The sequence below is a fragment of the Mesoplodon densirostris genome, chromosome 15, assembly GCF_025265405.1.
Source record: "Mesoplodon densirostris isolate mMesDen1 chromosome 15, mMesDen1 primary haplotype, whole genome shotgun sequence".
Lineage (NCBI taxonomy): Eukaryota > Metazoa > Chordata > Mammalia > Artiodactyla > Ziphiidae > Mesoplodon > Mesoplodon densirostris.
The window spans coordinates 17,496,866-17,510,039 of record NC_082675.1 but is presented as its reverse complement, the minus strand read 5'-3'; the positions used below and the strand labels follow the sequence as shown (position 1 = coordinate 17,510,039).

Here is a 13,174-nt window from a genome sequence, read left to right as displayed (position 1 = left end):
AGGGTTTGCTCAAGAGGCTAAGAGTGCTGTGTTCTCGTCTCAGTCAGGTAAGGGCTCGAAGTAAGTAGTCATGGTCATAAAGATCAGGGGGGGGCTTCAGCCTGTGTCCCACTTTGAAGAGAATATTGGCCTTTGATCCAGATAGATACTTTTCACAGTGGCTTTGGAATTTGTCAGAAAGTGTGAGAATACAGGGGGATCAAATTTCACTTTTTTGCCTTCCAGTTTTGCACGAGGCTGTGAGCACTGGTGATCCCGAGATGGTGTACACAGTCCTTCAGCATCGGGACTTCCACAACACATCCATGGCCCTCGAGGGAGTTCCCGAGCTGCTCCAGAAAATTCTCGAGGTAGCCATAAAAATTGACAGTGCCATCATTGGAGTTAAATGCTGAAACAGCAGCTGCAGACACAGTTTGACATCCTGGTGTGCCTTCCTAAGGAGTTTTATGAGTCGTGAATACGATGTACTGAATACCAAATAGCATTATTCCTTGCTTTTCCAACTTGTTAAATGTATGAAGTCTTTCACAGATTACGTTTCCGGGTCATTAAGACTTACTCTTTTAAGTGTTATTTAAAAATTAGAACTAAAGACAAATGGACATCAAGAAATTAATTTGTGTAGCCGCCTGTTTTCTTACAAGTAGCATCCCGAGCTCAGGTCATCTTGGGGAAATTGTAATGAACATCGTGACTATATGGGGATTTTCAGGGCCTGTTGAGGCTCAGAAGTCTGTGTGCAGCTCTCCTTGACACCCCTGTCACTTCTAGCCATTTGTATTTTGTGACTTCTAATCCATTCCCTTAATTTATTTATAGTTATTGGCTTTGGGGCAGTTTCTCTCTCTTGTGAATGATGTATGGGCTCTGTGACAGAGAATTTTCTTAAAAGACTTTACTTCTAGGCTCTTGGATTGTTTTGGATGATGGTTACCATTCTTCAGATAACCTTTGTCACTTGCAATAACTGTCTTATTGGTCAACCATGTGCAATATTCCCGAGGCAGCAGGAGACGAGAAAGTACCAGCGGTTCAATTTTCATGTTGTTTATTCTCAGTTTAAACACAGAAGTGAGCTCCCCAAGTATTTCCAAAGATATTTGCTAGATAAATCGGCTTTCTACATTTCTTGAGAAAAATTAACAATCCTGTTGAGAAAAGGAATAACTTTGCTGTGAGACAATCACTGCTTGTTATCTGAGCACTCTTCTTAAAAAAAATTTCGGTGACACAAGCTAAATCCTGCCGAAGACATTCATTTTACACATACTACAAAAAAAAGTCCATGAAGTATTAAATTGTTGTATCCACTGTTTTTAAAATAGATGTGTGTTTGAGTGCAGAAAGATCACATAGATTTGTTTCCTTATCTAACTCGCTGTAGGAGGAACTAAAGACATCATTTGTCCATTTGACAAAGCAGAAAATGACTTATTTAATATGGAGTCACCCACACTTAAAAAATTCAGTATAAAAGACTTTCTTTTTTTTACCTGTATTGATCCATAGTAGTGAACTGCACTGAGTGGTATTCTCTGCTGGAGGTTATAGACAGCCCACAAATAACATGGTGCTTGGTGGCACCAGAGGCCGTGCGTGACGGCTTGTCTTTCAACAGTGTCTCCTTGTTACGTGTCCATATTTCTTATCCATTGCCCCTCGGAGTGTCTTCACCCATCATTGGAATCTGGTTTTTCTTGAGCAGAAAAACACCTGGAATTTCTAGCATTTTCCTTCCTTCATGCTAACTGTTGGATTTCTTAAGTAGCTCTCCAAGAACCTTCGGTAGGAATTCATGGTAGGTCAGAAAATCATCCTAAACAGGCCTGCTCTGGTGGTGTGAAACCTCAAGAAGCCAAATCCTAAAACTTTAAGAGGAAAGTGGGGCAAAAGTCTTCTGTTAACTGGAGGGAAAATTCAACTTTCTGGGGGCAGTGATGTCTTGCAGCCTCTTGGTTTCAGAGTGGTCCGATAAACACCAAGCACTTCCCAGCACACAAAGCCTTTTACAGTCAAGTTCCCCGTAGAACAGATGGGGTCCATGCTCCCTCTTCTCTGCTTAGACCAGCCTGTGACCCATATCTTGTGGTGGTGCTTGAGCCCATCCTCCTGTCTCATGGGCCATTACTGTTAGGAACACGGTTGAGCCCCTAAATCAACTTTGACTTTATCTCCCTCCATCTCCCTCCTTGTCACTTGCAGTTAACTTTATTAACTGTGTAGACATATTTTATATTGAGATAAAATAACAGCCTGAACATAAAATAAGGATTTAGTTTGATGGGTTTGCGATTTATGTTTCTTCTTCTCTGTTCTTTCTCCCTCTCCCTTTTAAACAACCCTAATAAACCTTACTGTGTTTGTGTTTAGTTAATGGTACCAAGGGTAATTTATTTTATTTTATTTTTTATTTTTTAAAAATTAATTTTAATTGGAATATAGCTGATTTACAATGTTGTGTTAGTTTCCGCTGTAAGGGGTAATTTATTTTAAACCTTTGTCCTTCAGGCTCCGGATTTCTACGTGCAGATGAAGTGGGAATTCACCAGCTGGGGTGAGTGGCTGTGGGCTTGAAATTTATTTAGCTTGAATATAGGCTTATATAACTTTTTATAAAAGTTATATGTATTTTTTTTAATCTAGAAAATGAATAGACGAGAATAAGGGAAGACAGTCACCCACAGTCCCACATAAGCACAACTGTTGTTAATGCTTTAGGTGTGTTCCTTCCAATCTTTTCCCGCCTGCATAAGACTTTTTCTCCCAAGCATTCATCAGTACAATATATAGACAATTTTGTCTCTTCCTTTTATCAGTTATCGCTGACATTTATCCATATTATTTGTTTTTTAATATCTCACTTTAAATGGCTAAAATCTTAGTAAGGTTTATCATAAATCAGTTACTCATTTCCTTGTGGAGTTCAACGCGATCATTTTAAACTTGTTTCTCTTTTCTTTTTTTAAAAAATTAATCATTTATTTATTTTTGGCTGCGTTGGGTCTTCGTTGCTGCACACAGGCTTTCTCTAGTTGCGGCGAGCGGGGGCTACTCTTCGTTGTGGTGAGCGGGCTTCTCACTGCGGTGGCTTCTCTTGTTGTGGAGCACGGGCTCTAGGCACGCGGGCTTCAGTAGTTGTGGTTCGTGGGCTCTAGAGTACAGACTCAGTAGCTGTGGTGCACAGGCTTAGTTGCTCCGCGGCATGTGGGATCTTCCCAGACCAGGGCTCTTACCCGTGTCCCCTGCATTGGCAGGCAGATTCTTAACCACTGCGCCACCAGGGAAGTCCTAAACTTGTGTTTCTAAGGAAGAAGATGAGATGAATATTGGAATAGCTTGTTTTTAACAAAATGGATGTATTTCTCCAAAATCTTATGTAAGGCAAATTGACTGACAGTAATTTTCCTAGATGTTCTACTTTTGTTTCTTGTAGATCAGTTAATGACAGTTTCTAACTCCCAGATTTTCAGCTATTTTCACTTCCAGACTTCCCTTTCAGGCAAGAAGTCATATTTGTAATAAAACATTTAAATGAAGTAAAAAGTATATGAAAGAACAGAACTTCAGCTTCTTCTATGAAACTGAGTTCTTTTTAATGCAAATAACCACTCTGATCTCAGTTTTTGTTTAAAAAGCGGCATATCTTAGACATTTGATATCTTGAATGGTGGGCCTGACAGTATAGGGGGGCCTCAGCCAGATGGCGAGAGTAGCATATGTGGATAAGGACAGCCAGATGGAGGCACTCTAGCCCTGATGGTAGTCAGTGAGAGGGGTTCACTCGGGATTGAGAATGCTCTTGGGAAATTGATTTAGCATTTTCTCTTGACAAGACATAGATCTGCAGTTTTATAAACAGCTGTAGAACAGAAAGTCCATTTTTATTTTTTAAGAATGTCTCCTTGTATTGTAAGTGTGGGAGCCAAGCCCAGTTCTGTATGACCGACACCATCTTGCCACTCCTGTCCTTTCATTAAAGTCAGAATCCTGATTTCTGGGGCCTGGCTGTTCTGCTTGGCCCTCAGGCTTTTCTCAGTAGTACACTTCTCTTCTCCAGTGCCCTTGGTTTCCAGAATATGCCCGAATGATGTCTGTCGCATTTGGAAAAGTGGTGCCAAACTGCGTGTGGATATCACATTGCTGGGATTTGAGAACATGAGCTGGATAAGAGGGAGGCGGAGTTTTATCTTTAAGGGAGAAGGTGAGTGGTTCTATTTTAGTAATCACTGCTCTTCCTGAGTGATTTTTTAACCATCAAAGTGTATTCACATTTATGTGCCTTTTCCGTGCCTGTCTCTGGGGCAGGTTTTGTTGTTGTTGCTGTTATTCTTATTAGTTATTCAACTCTCAATTCCTATATCTTATTTCTTACCTGGATAGTTCTCTTGCACGTATCATTTACCACCCAACACTGTTACCCTCTTGACATATGACGTTCCTAAACCTCTGAGTGCAAGACTCTGTCTTGTATCTCTTTATGTTGCCTCCATAATCAGGCATGGTCCCCTAATGGAGGGTGAGAAATGGTGTGGCTAACCCAGTGTTGTGCATAAATAATTTATATTAATTAGGTAATCATATACTTAAAGAAGTACACAGATGAAATGTGTTGCTAACAAAAAATACAAATTATTTTAAAAGTCTGCATCTTTGGGGAAGATGGCCCAGAGCGTCCTCTGAGTTATGGAAAGTTGGCCAGATCATTCCTGGGCAAGTAGGTAATCGATAATCAATAGTCTTTAGGTTTTATCAGATAGCACCATGGGGTGGGGGGGTATGGGGTGTGTGTGAAAGATGATGCAGTTTAACATACAAAGCTTCTTTGGTTTTGCATCTTCCTTGCACTGTGCTTAGTTATGCCCTTGTTTCCATGAGCAGACAACTGGGCAGAGTTAATGGAAGTCAACCACGATGACAAAGTGGTCACCACCGAACACTTTGACCTTTCCCAGGAAATGGAGCGCCTCACTCTGGACTTGATGAAGCCAAAAGGCAGGGAGGTTGAGAGGCGGCTCACAAGCCCAGTCATTAACACCAGCCTTGACACTAAAAACATTGCTTTTGAAAGGTATGGATTTAGGTTCTGTATTTTCACGTCTAATCCCTTTACTGCCATCTTTAGTGCCATGTATATATTAATTGGAAAGTATGGGTGGATTGGGATTTTTCTAATATGGTGTAAGAAACACTAGTGGGTTTTAAAGTTGATCTCTGCTCTAACCAAACAAACCACAGCTGACATCCTCCACCATGTATCGTTTTTATGGCACATTGGTTAAGTCTTGGAGAAATGTCTTCATGTTCTTTTATGGGCCCTTTTCTCATGGATTTTGCTTGAATTTTATTTCTGTGTTTGGCAATCCACAAGACTCCCTAGTCCCAAATCATGAAGCTTTGAGTTTCCGAGGTAGAATCGGTCCAGTACTGAGTGTGGTTATACTGATATTAGTCAGTCAAATACACACTTATCATACAATTCAATGTGGTTCTCCCCCTCATCCACCTCCTGCTTCCCCATGAGGCCTAATAGTTTAGAGCAAGAGTCTGGAGGGGTTTCAGTTTTGTTCCAGACTTTATCTGGAGAAACCTCTGGGGAGGTCTGTGCCTCGGTTAACCCAGGTGAGAACACCATTTCTGGGCCTCTGCCTGTGGGCAGAGCTGAGGCGGGGGGGGGGGGCGCTCTGTAAGGGGGCAGAGGCTGTCATAGCTGTTGGCCTGAGTGCTTCTACCGCAGAACACACCTAACTGAGGGAGTCTGTAAGAGCCCTGAGTGTTTGCCTAGGATGTCACATCCAGCTCTCTGTAAACCAAAGCAGCGTAGCCTGAGCTGACATGGACACTATTCTTCTGGATTTAGGCTTTCTTTCCTCTTAATGAATATACTGACCTCTCTTTTCCTTTTCTTCTTTGTTTCCAGTATAAAATTTATTAATAAAACTGAGAGTCTTAGGTTTAATCAAACATAAGGTTTAAGTGCCCCTTTCCCCTAATTTAGATCAAGCTGTGGAATTAGGGTATTTGTTGGTAACAGAAGAGAAAATGCCAGGTATGCTGCTGCTTTGGGAGTGACACCCCCTGAGGCAGGGTCAGTCCCCTGTTGCCAACCTCCTCACACCGGCCTCACCAGGTGACAGCCGCTGTCTTCCAGGGACAGCAAGGTTTAGGGACTGACCGTGGCTTTACCTGGAAGGGTCTTGGGAAAACATCTCCAGGCTTCAGCATTCGCCTCTGCAGGCCGGGAGGGCACGCCAGCTTAGGGCTCTGCTCATAAAGCTGGAAGACGGGGGAGCCGAGGGCTGGAGGAACCTGGTGCCATCGGCAGGGCTGCTAACTGTGCAGCTCTGAGCAAGCGACTTCATCTTCAGGTTCCTGTTTTCCTCAGCTGAAAAGAAAAAAGGAGTGAATCTCAAGACGAAATCTCAGATGTCATAGAGGAGCCACTGTTCCCCCTAGTTCAGCAGCAGAGTTGTAGCCTCATTGTTTGCTCTGAAGTGTAATTTACAGAGAATGTGATGGTTACTGGCTGTTACCCAGCGGAGGGTAGACAGCCCCCCTTCCATTTGTACTGAGTTACATTTTGTATTCCTGTGGTCCCGGGGTTTTCAGATGGTTCAGGCTAACCCTCATTTTGTGAGCATCAGAGAGTTGCTGAGAGAGAATTTCTAGAAGGCACCTGCTGTTTTTGGTTGTGCTTGGAATGAAATAGGTGCTTAGTGAGCTTCTCGTGGTTCAAACAAGGGCTTGGGCCCCTCTTGAGGGTGAGGTTTGCTGCTAGAAAAAGTGTGCTTGCCTGGTTCTGACCCGAGGTGTGAGCTAGTGTTCAGCTGATTAAATTTGGAAGACATGGGCCTGTTATATTATGATAGTCTTCTTCATCCCTTTCTTTCTCCTAATCTTACTCTGAGCTTGATGTTTGCAAAGTAATACTTTTGCCTGAGTGAATTTTGGGCCTGTGGAAATATACCCTCTGGTTGCAGTTTGGATTTGTCTCTCCTCTGAAAGGTTCTGCTTTGCCTACCTTAAACAGAGTATTCCCTGCCACCCTCAGAGCCTTTCTCCACATTGTGTGGCAGCCTCCAAGTCCCAGCATGTGCTAAGTGGCCTTTGGCATGGTGGTCTCAGTGGAGACGGGCAGAGGTGAAAATGGCAAAAGAGGAAGCTGGGTTTTCTCCTATCATGATCAGATGCCTCTGCATGTACAGTTAATCAAGGAGCCAAGGATTTATTAGAATCTTGGTTTTAAAATAGGAGGTAGATGTTGAGTTTAATAACGAAGCTGTCAGAGAGTGGATGTGGGGAAGGAAATGGAGCAGCCAGGATTGCAGGTAGAGCAGATGTGGGTGAGCGAGGAGTGTGGCAGTTCCCAGGGAGAAAGTGCGGCTCTGACTTCTCAGTGTCCACGAAGGACCAAGTGGAGCAGACGTAGCCATCCTTCAGTCCGAGCGCCAGAAAGCGATGATTTCCTGGGCCAGGATACCAGGTTCTTAGTGAGAGACAGGAGCTGAGGATCGAAATGTTCACCCAAAGGGATATCTTGATTTTCATTGATCGCTGACTAAAAGGGGACTCGGGTTCATTAATGAGGCAGGTGCGGTCCCTAAATTTGTTTCTGGAATGTAAATTGGAGATAGCTAGCATGCGGTATCATCCCTTTAGGAGTCCTCTCTTTCCCTCCATCAGTCATGTTGTGCTAACTGGGGTAATGAATAGGAAAGTTAAAGCTCTTGTCCCTCCTTTCTCTGGGGGACTGTAATACACATAAAACTCCGCATACCCTGTCTGGACTAATTGCATTGACCAAATCTCATTAGAAGAAAAGCAAACTGTTTGGAAACACAACATGTAGATAAAACTGCCTCCCGGCCACCGTTCTGGAGCTTCCTGCGCGGTGTCCTGCTTCACCCCGGGGTCGGAGCAGGAGGCAGCCAGTTGCCCGACACAGGCCCAAGTGCAGCAGTCACAGCGGAGCTGGGATGTGATGTCCTAGACAAAGGGGCAGTCTGGGCAGGGCTCCCCCGGGAGTGGGAGCATTTCCCAGGGTGAGCTGCTTTGGAAAAGAATCAGAGCCTCTTGGCCGCATTTGGCTCCTAAATGCATTTTTCTTCCAGGAGTATATTGAGTTGAGTAACTGGGTGTTTGGGCACTTTATCAATGCTACAGCTGCTGCTGAAGTGCTGGGCTGCTTTAAAAGCAGTTCCACAGAGCTGGACTCAACGGCTGGGCTGAAAAACTGCTTTTGATATTCTTTCCCCCCCGCTGCACCAAACCTGATAACGCGGGCGACTCCCAAGCCTTTCCACAGGCACTAATGGCTTCTGCAAGCAGCTCTCCACAGTGATGAGTTCCTGCCTCACCCATGTTCTCCCAGGAGCAGGATGGTCTGTGCCTCACTGTTCTAAGAATTCCTCGATTGAGATACTGCTGCTTATGGGGATAGAGCCACTGACTCTGTCGTTGCCCACGGCTGGGATGACCCCGATGAATGCTCTGGCCCAGATACCACCTTAGTGGCGAGCCCTTGGACGCTGGTCATCTGCACTCACTTCTTGGGGACAGCTGTCCAATAAATGTCACCACCTTTGTTGCCTCTGCCGGCAGCTTTCGTAAAGAAGCCAAGAATGGAGGCTTTCTCTTGCCGGGGGTGAGGCAAATTGATTAATAACTGTGGGAGGGGGTGGGGGATGCTTGAGCCATCTGTCGTTAATAACATCCTTTTGTGGACAGTAGGACCCTAATTTCCAAGTGTCCTTCACTAACTTAAGCTGGGGGAGAAAACCTATAAAGGCTGCAGGGATAAATCTGAATGGCATATTGTACATGTGGAAATTTGTGGTGTTCACTTTTTATCAGAACTAAATCCGGATTCTGGGGCTGGAGGACAGATAAAGCAGAAGTTGTTAATGGTTACGAAGCAAAGGTAAAAGGAAACTCTTAAAATAAGATTTAACATAGCTATTTAGCTTCTATGCAAATGAGGAGTCTGTTCAGATTTTGTCATGCATCTGTGCCATGGAGGTGCTCTGGGGAATAAGTTCTGTCTAGTGTGTCTCTTCCTTGGATTTATCTTATTTGACTTTCAGAAAATGGAATAGCATATCCCAAGGAGGTCTCTAGTTATGGCAAAGAGAAACTATGTTGTAGAGAAATGAGTCCAGGTACCAATTGTCCTGGTGGGAGTGACAATTCCTTTAATTCTTTTAAAAAAAAAAAGAAAGAAAAGAAAAAGAAAGGACTAGATTTAACATGCTCGTTCATCTTTTTTTAATCACCTGAGTGGGTTTAAAAATATATATATTGTAAAGTAGCTTTTATGAGTCTCCCAATATTTTTAGTCAGCCTAATTGTAACCAGTAGGCTTCCAGCCCACTTACATGATGTCAGTGAATTTAGAAGATAGTTGTCATAGTGGAGACGACAGTTGCTCAAGTCATCTGGCACTGTGGCAGCTGGAAAGCTGTTTCCTGGCCTCTTGTTAGCCCTGCAGTGCAGCGGGGATTGATGGCTCACAACAGTGCTGCCAGCAGCTGCAGGGTCCTCTGGTGACCTCTGAGTGAGCAAAGAAAGCTTACGTCACGCTCAGTGAGATGCACTTAGAAACAGTCCTTCCAGTGCTGGGTGTGTTTCCTGAATCTTTAAACGTTGGGAATCCACGTTTTGGCATATACAGTTAATTCTCTGTGAACTGTGATGTTTGATTTTCCAGACCCCAGTATTCTTCAATCAACCTTGAAAACAGAGCATTGACCCTGGCAGTTAAAATAATTTGAGGTCAATATACGGAATACCTTTTAAATAGTGGCTTGCTGGTTTTCTCTAAATCTTACCAGTGTAGAGAACCTTGTGTTCCTTCCTTTTTCCTTCTGTCCGATGGCTGTCTAAGTTGGTCTGAGTATAAGATTACCACACATCAGTCCAAGTACACGATGCAGGTTTGGGCCCCTTAGTAGAAATCCAGCTGGGAGGCCTAAATTGCAGGACCTTCTTTGAGAGTGTTTAGCAACAAGAAGGGCAAGTTGGAAAGTGCAGCCTGTCACCGTTAACTACTCAGGGGTAATTAAAAATGTCAGAGATGCAAAGTAACTGCTGATGCATTTCTAAGTTGGTAGCTGTGTATTTTCTCTGAAGGGTTCTAATGAATGTTAACCATTTCTCATTTTTATTTTGCTGGGTTTTGTTTTGTTTTGGCTTCAGCATTCTTGCTCTTGCTATGCTTATTTGTTGAGTTTTGATTCCCCGTGTCACTGTTTCCTTTCGCACACATCTCTCAAGGTTTATACAGTGAACAATGTGAGTGTGATAACCAAAATACGGACAGAACACCTGACTGAGGAAGAAAAAAAGAGATATAAAGGTAATCTCTTCCTTTCTCTCTTTTTTTTAAAATAAATTTATTTATTTGGCTGCGTTGGGTCTTTGTTGCTGTGTGCGGGCTTTCTCTAGTTGCAGCGAGCGGGGGCTACTCTTCATTGTGGTGCGCGGGCTTCTCGTTGCAGAGCACGGGCTCTAGGAGCACGGGCTTCAGTAGTTGTGGCATGTGGGCTCAGTAGCTGTGGCTCACGGGCTCTAGAGCGCAGGCTCAGTAGTTGTGGCGCACGGGCTTAGTTGCTCTGTGGCATGTGGGATCTTCCCGGACCAGGGCTCAAACCTGTGTCCTCTGCATTGGCAGGTGGATTCTTAACCACTGCACCACCAGGGAAGTCCCCCTTCTCCCCACTCTTTTTTTTTTTTTTTTTTTTTTTTTTTCTTTTTGCGGTACGCGGGCCTCTCACTGCTGTGGCCTCTCCCGTTGCGGAGCACAGGCTCCGGATGCGCAGGCCCAGCGGCCATGGCTCACGGGCCCAGCCGCTCCGCGGCATATGGGATCCTCCCAGATCGGGGCACGAACCCGTATCCCCTGCATCGGCAGGCGGACTCCCAACCACTGCGCCACCAGGGAGGCCCTGTTTTTTTTTTTTTTTTTTTAGCCTAGAGGAAGTCTTTGTTGCCTCTGTTAAATTTGGGGGTTCATGTGATTAGGTCATGCCAATCCAAATTTCCTTTTTATAAAATGTTCCTTAGTCTGACTCGTTCTTGGAGGTCCTCCCCTGTGGTTGGCTCCAGCTGTAATGAAAGCCATTCACAGGGCTTGTTTATGTGTTATAGAGAACAATGGTTGGATTCGGTTGAAAAAGTAGATAAGGATATTGGAGAATATTTATCACCGGAATGAGTGATTTAGTCCAAACTATCACAATGAGAGATTTGGACAGAACTTGGGCTCTGAGCCAAAACATGGCCAATACCTGGGCACCATGTCCCAGCTGGCGCGGGGCCAGTTCAGGGCCTACCTGCTGTGCCTTGGTCTCCTCAGCAGTGAAACGAGTGCTACCCGACTTGCCTTAGAGTCATCGGGAGGATTAGATGAGTTATTACACGTAAACTTTGAGACTGGGGCTTGCAGCATGCGGTGAGCACGTGGCCACTGTTAACTCACACCTTCACTACCGTTCCCATTAGTCCAGTTTGACAGGTGAGGAAGCTGAGGCCTCCAACCAGCCAAGGTGCAGTTAGAATCCAGAGCTGGCTCGTTCCTAAATCCAAATTTTTTCTACTATTCTGATTGAATTCTTATAACTATTGTTCATCTAGCTTAGAGATCCTAATAAAAAGTGTCCTAGAAAGAGTAAGTTAGGGGCTCCCCTGGTGGCGCAGTGATTAAGAATCTGCCTGCCAATGCAGGGGACACGGGTTCGATCCCTGGTCTGGGAAGATCCCACATGCCGCAGAGGAACTAAGCCTGCGAGCCACAACTACTGAGCCAGCATGCCACAACTACTGAAGCCTGCGTGCCTAGAGCCCGAGCTCCACAACAAGAGAAGCCACCGCAATGAGAAGCCCGTGCACTGCAGTGAAGAGGAGCCCCCGCTCACCACAACTAGAGAAAGCCTGCGTGCAGCAACAAAGGCCCAACGCAGCCAAAAATAAATAAATAAATAATTAAAAAAAAAAAAACGAAAACAAAAAAGGATAAGTTAGCTGATGGCTATTGGGGATGATTTTATTGGCCTGTCCATAGATGGATTTCCTAATGCATGATGGAGAAACATGAAGGTAGGATGAGAATCTTTTTCTGTAATCATAATTAAGGTATAATATTCGACATTCAACTTTTCCCTCCTTTGTAGCGGACAGGAACCCACTGGAGTCTTTGCTGGGGACTGTGGAACACCAATTTAGTGCTCAAGGGGTAAGTCGAAGCGTGAGCTTCCGGCACGGTTTAACAGGAGATGACTTTCCTCTGCTTGTGGTGGCATTTACTGAATCCTGAGCAGACCACTCGATTTGAAAAGGCTAAAAAGTACTCCCCATCTGGAATCTGAGATATTCTTTTGGAAGAGAACAAGATGAATGAGTCTTTGAAAATAAAGATTTTAGAGGCAGGTAGTGATTATAGAAATCAGCTGCTTTCTCTCCTGTTTTAAACTAGGCCCTCTCTATAAAAATTGAACTGAAAAAAGGATTCAGGACTTTATATTTTAATAGAGCACCTGAACAAACATTTTCTTTCTCAGTCCTCACAATAACCATATGAAATTGCTGCCGTGGAGGTCACGGCGGGTCAGAAAAATGAAATTACCTTTCCAACGTCACAGGCTAAAGAAGGACAGAGCTGGAACTTGAACTCCAAATCTTCCAGATCCCATGTGCTTTCAGATATTTCTGTCTGTCTCTCTTTTTCCTTTCTATAATCAGGAGATAAAAGGAGAGTGGAGAAATGATTTGAAATGGAGAAATCCATTAGACTTGGTCATGTAGTTTGGTAATCTGTTTGTCAATTTTCTTGTTCTGTGCAGTTAACTTAATAAAAAAAAGTTAATGAATAGAACTTCCTGCTCTGTAGCTGGTTAACATGTCCACCTCAGAAGCTAGGTGCCCTAGGCCTCCACTTGTCAGCATCATTTGGCATTTCTGACTCCCCTGAGTTCTGGCTCGGCAGGACCTCACCACAGAGTGTGCCACCGCCAACAACCCCACAGCCATCACGCCTGATGAGTACTTCAACAAAGAGTTTGATCTGAAGGACAGAGACATCGGAAGGCCGAAAGAGCTGACGATTAGAACACAAAAGTAAGAGAGAATCAGCAGCCATTGTCAACTTAACGGATTCTTGTTTATTTCAGAAGTCGTGCTG

General features: G+C 44.2%; 1 protein-coding gene across 2 annotated transcripts in view; it reads left to right on the top strand.

Moving 5' to 3' along the window:
- Positions 1-13,174, top strand: part of ANKRD13A (ankyrin repeat domain 13A) — a 41,659-nt gene that overhangs the window by 21,248 nt on the left and 7,237 nt on the right. For both annotated transcript variants that reach the window (XM_060118596.1, XM_060118597.1), the window contains exons 3-10: positions 226-350; positions 2,512-2,557; positions 4,061-4,204; positions 4,882-5,071; positions 8,854-8,920; positions 10,273-10,354; positions 12,168-12,229; positions 12,980-13,110. In XM_060118596.1, the coding sequence (XP_059974579.1) occupies positions 226-350; positions 2,512-2,557; positions 4,061-4,204; positions 4,882-5,071; positions 8,854-8,920; positions 10,273-10,354; positions 12,168-12,229; positions 12,980-13,110 (847 nt within the window). The remainder of the gene's footprint in view (positions 1-225; positions 351-2,511; positions 2,558-4,060; positions 4,205-4,881; positions 5,072-8,853; positions 8,921-10,272; positions 10,355-12,167; positions 12,230-12,979; positions 13,111-13,174) is intronic.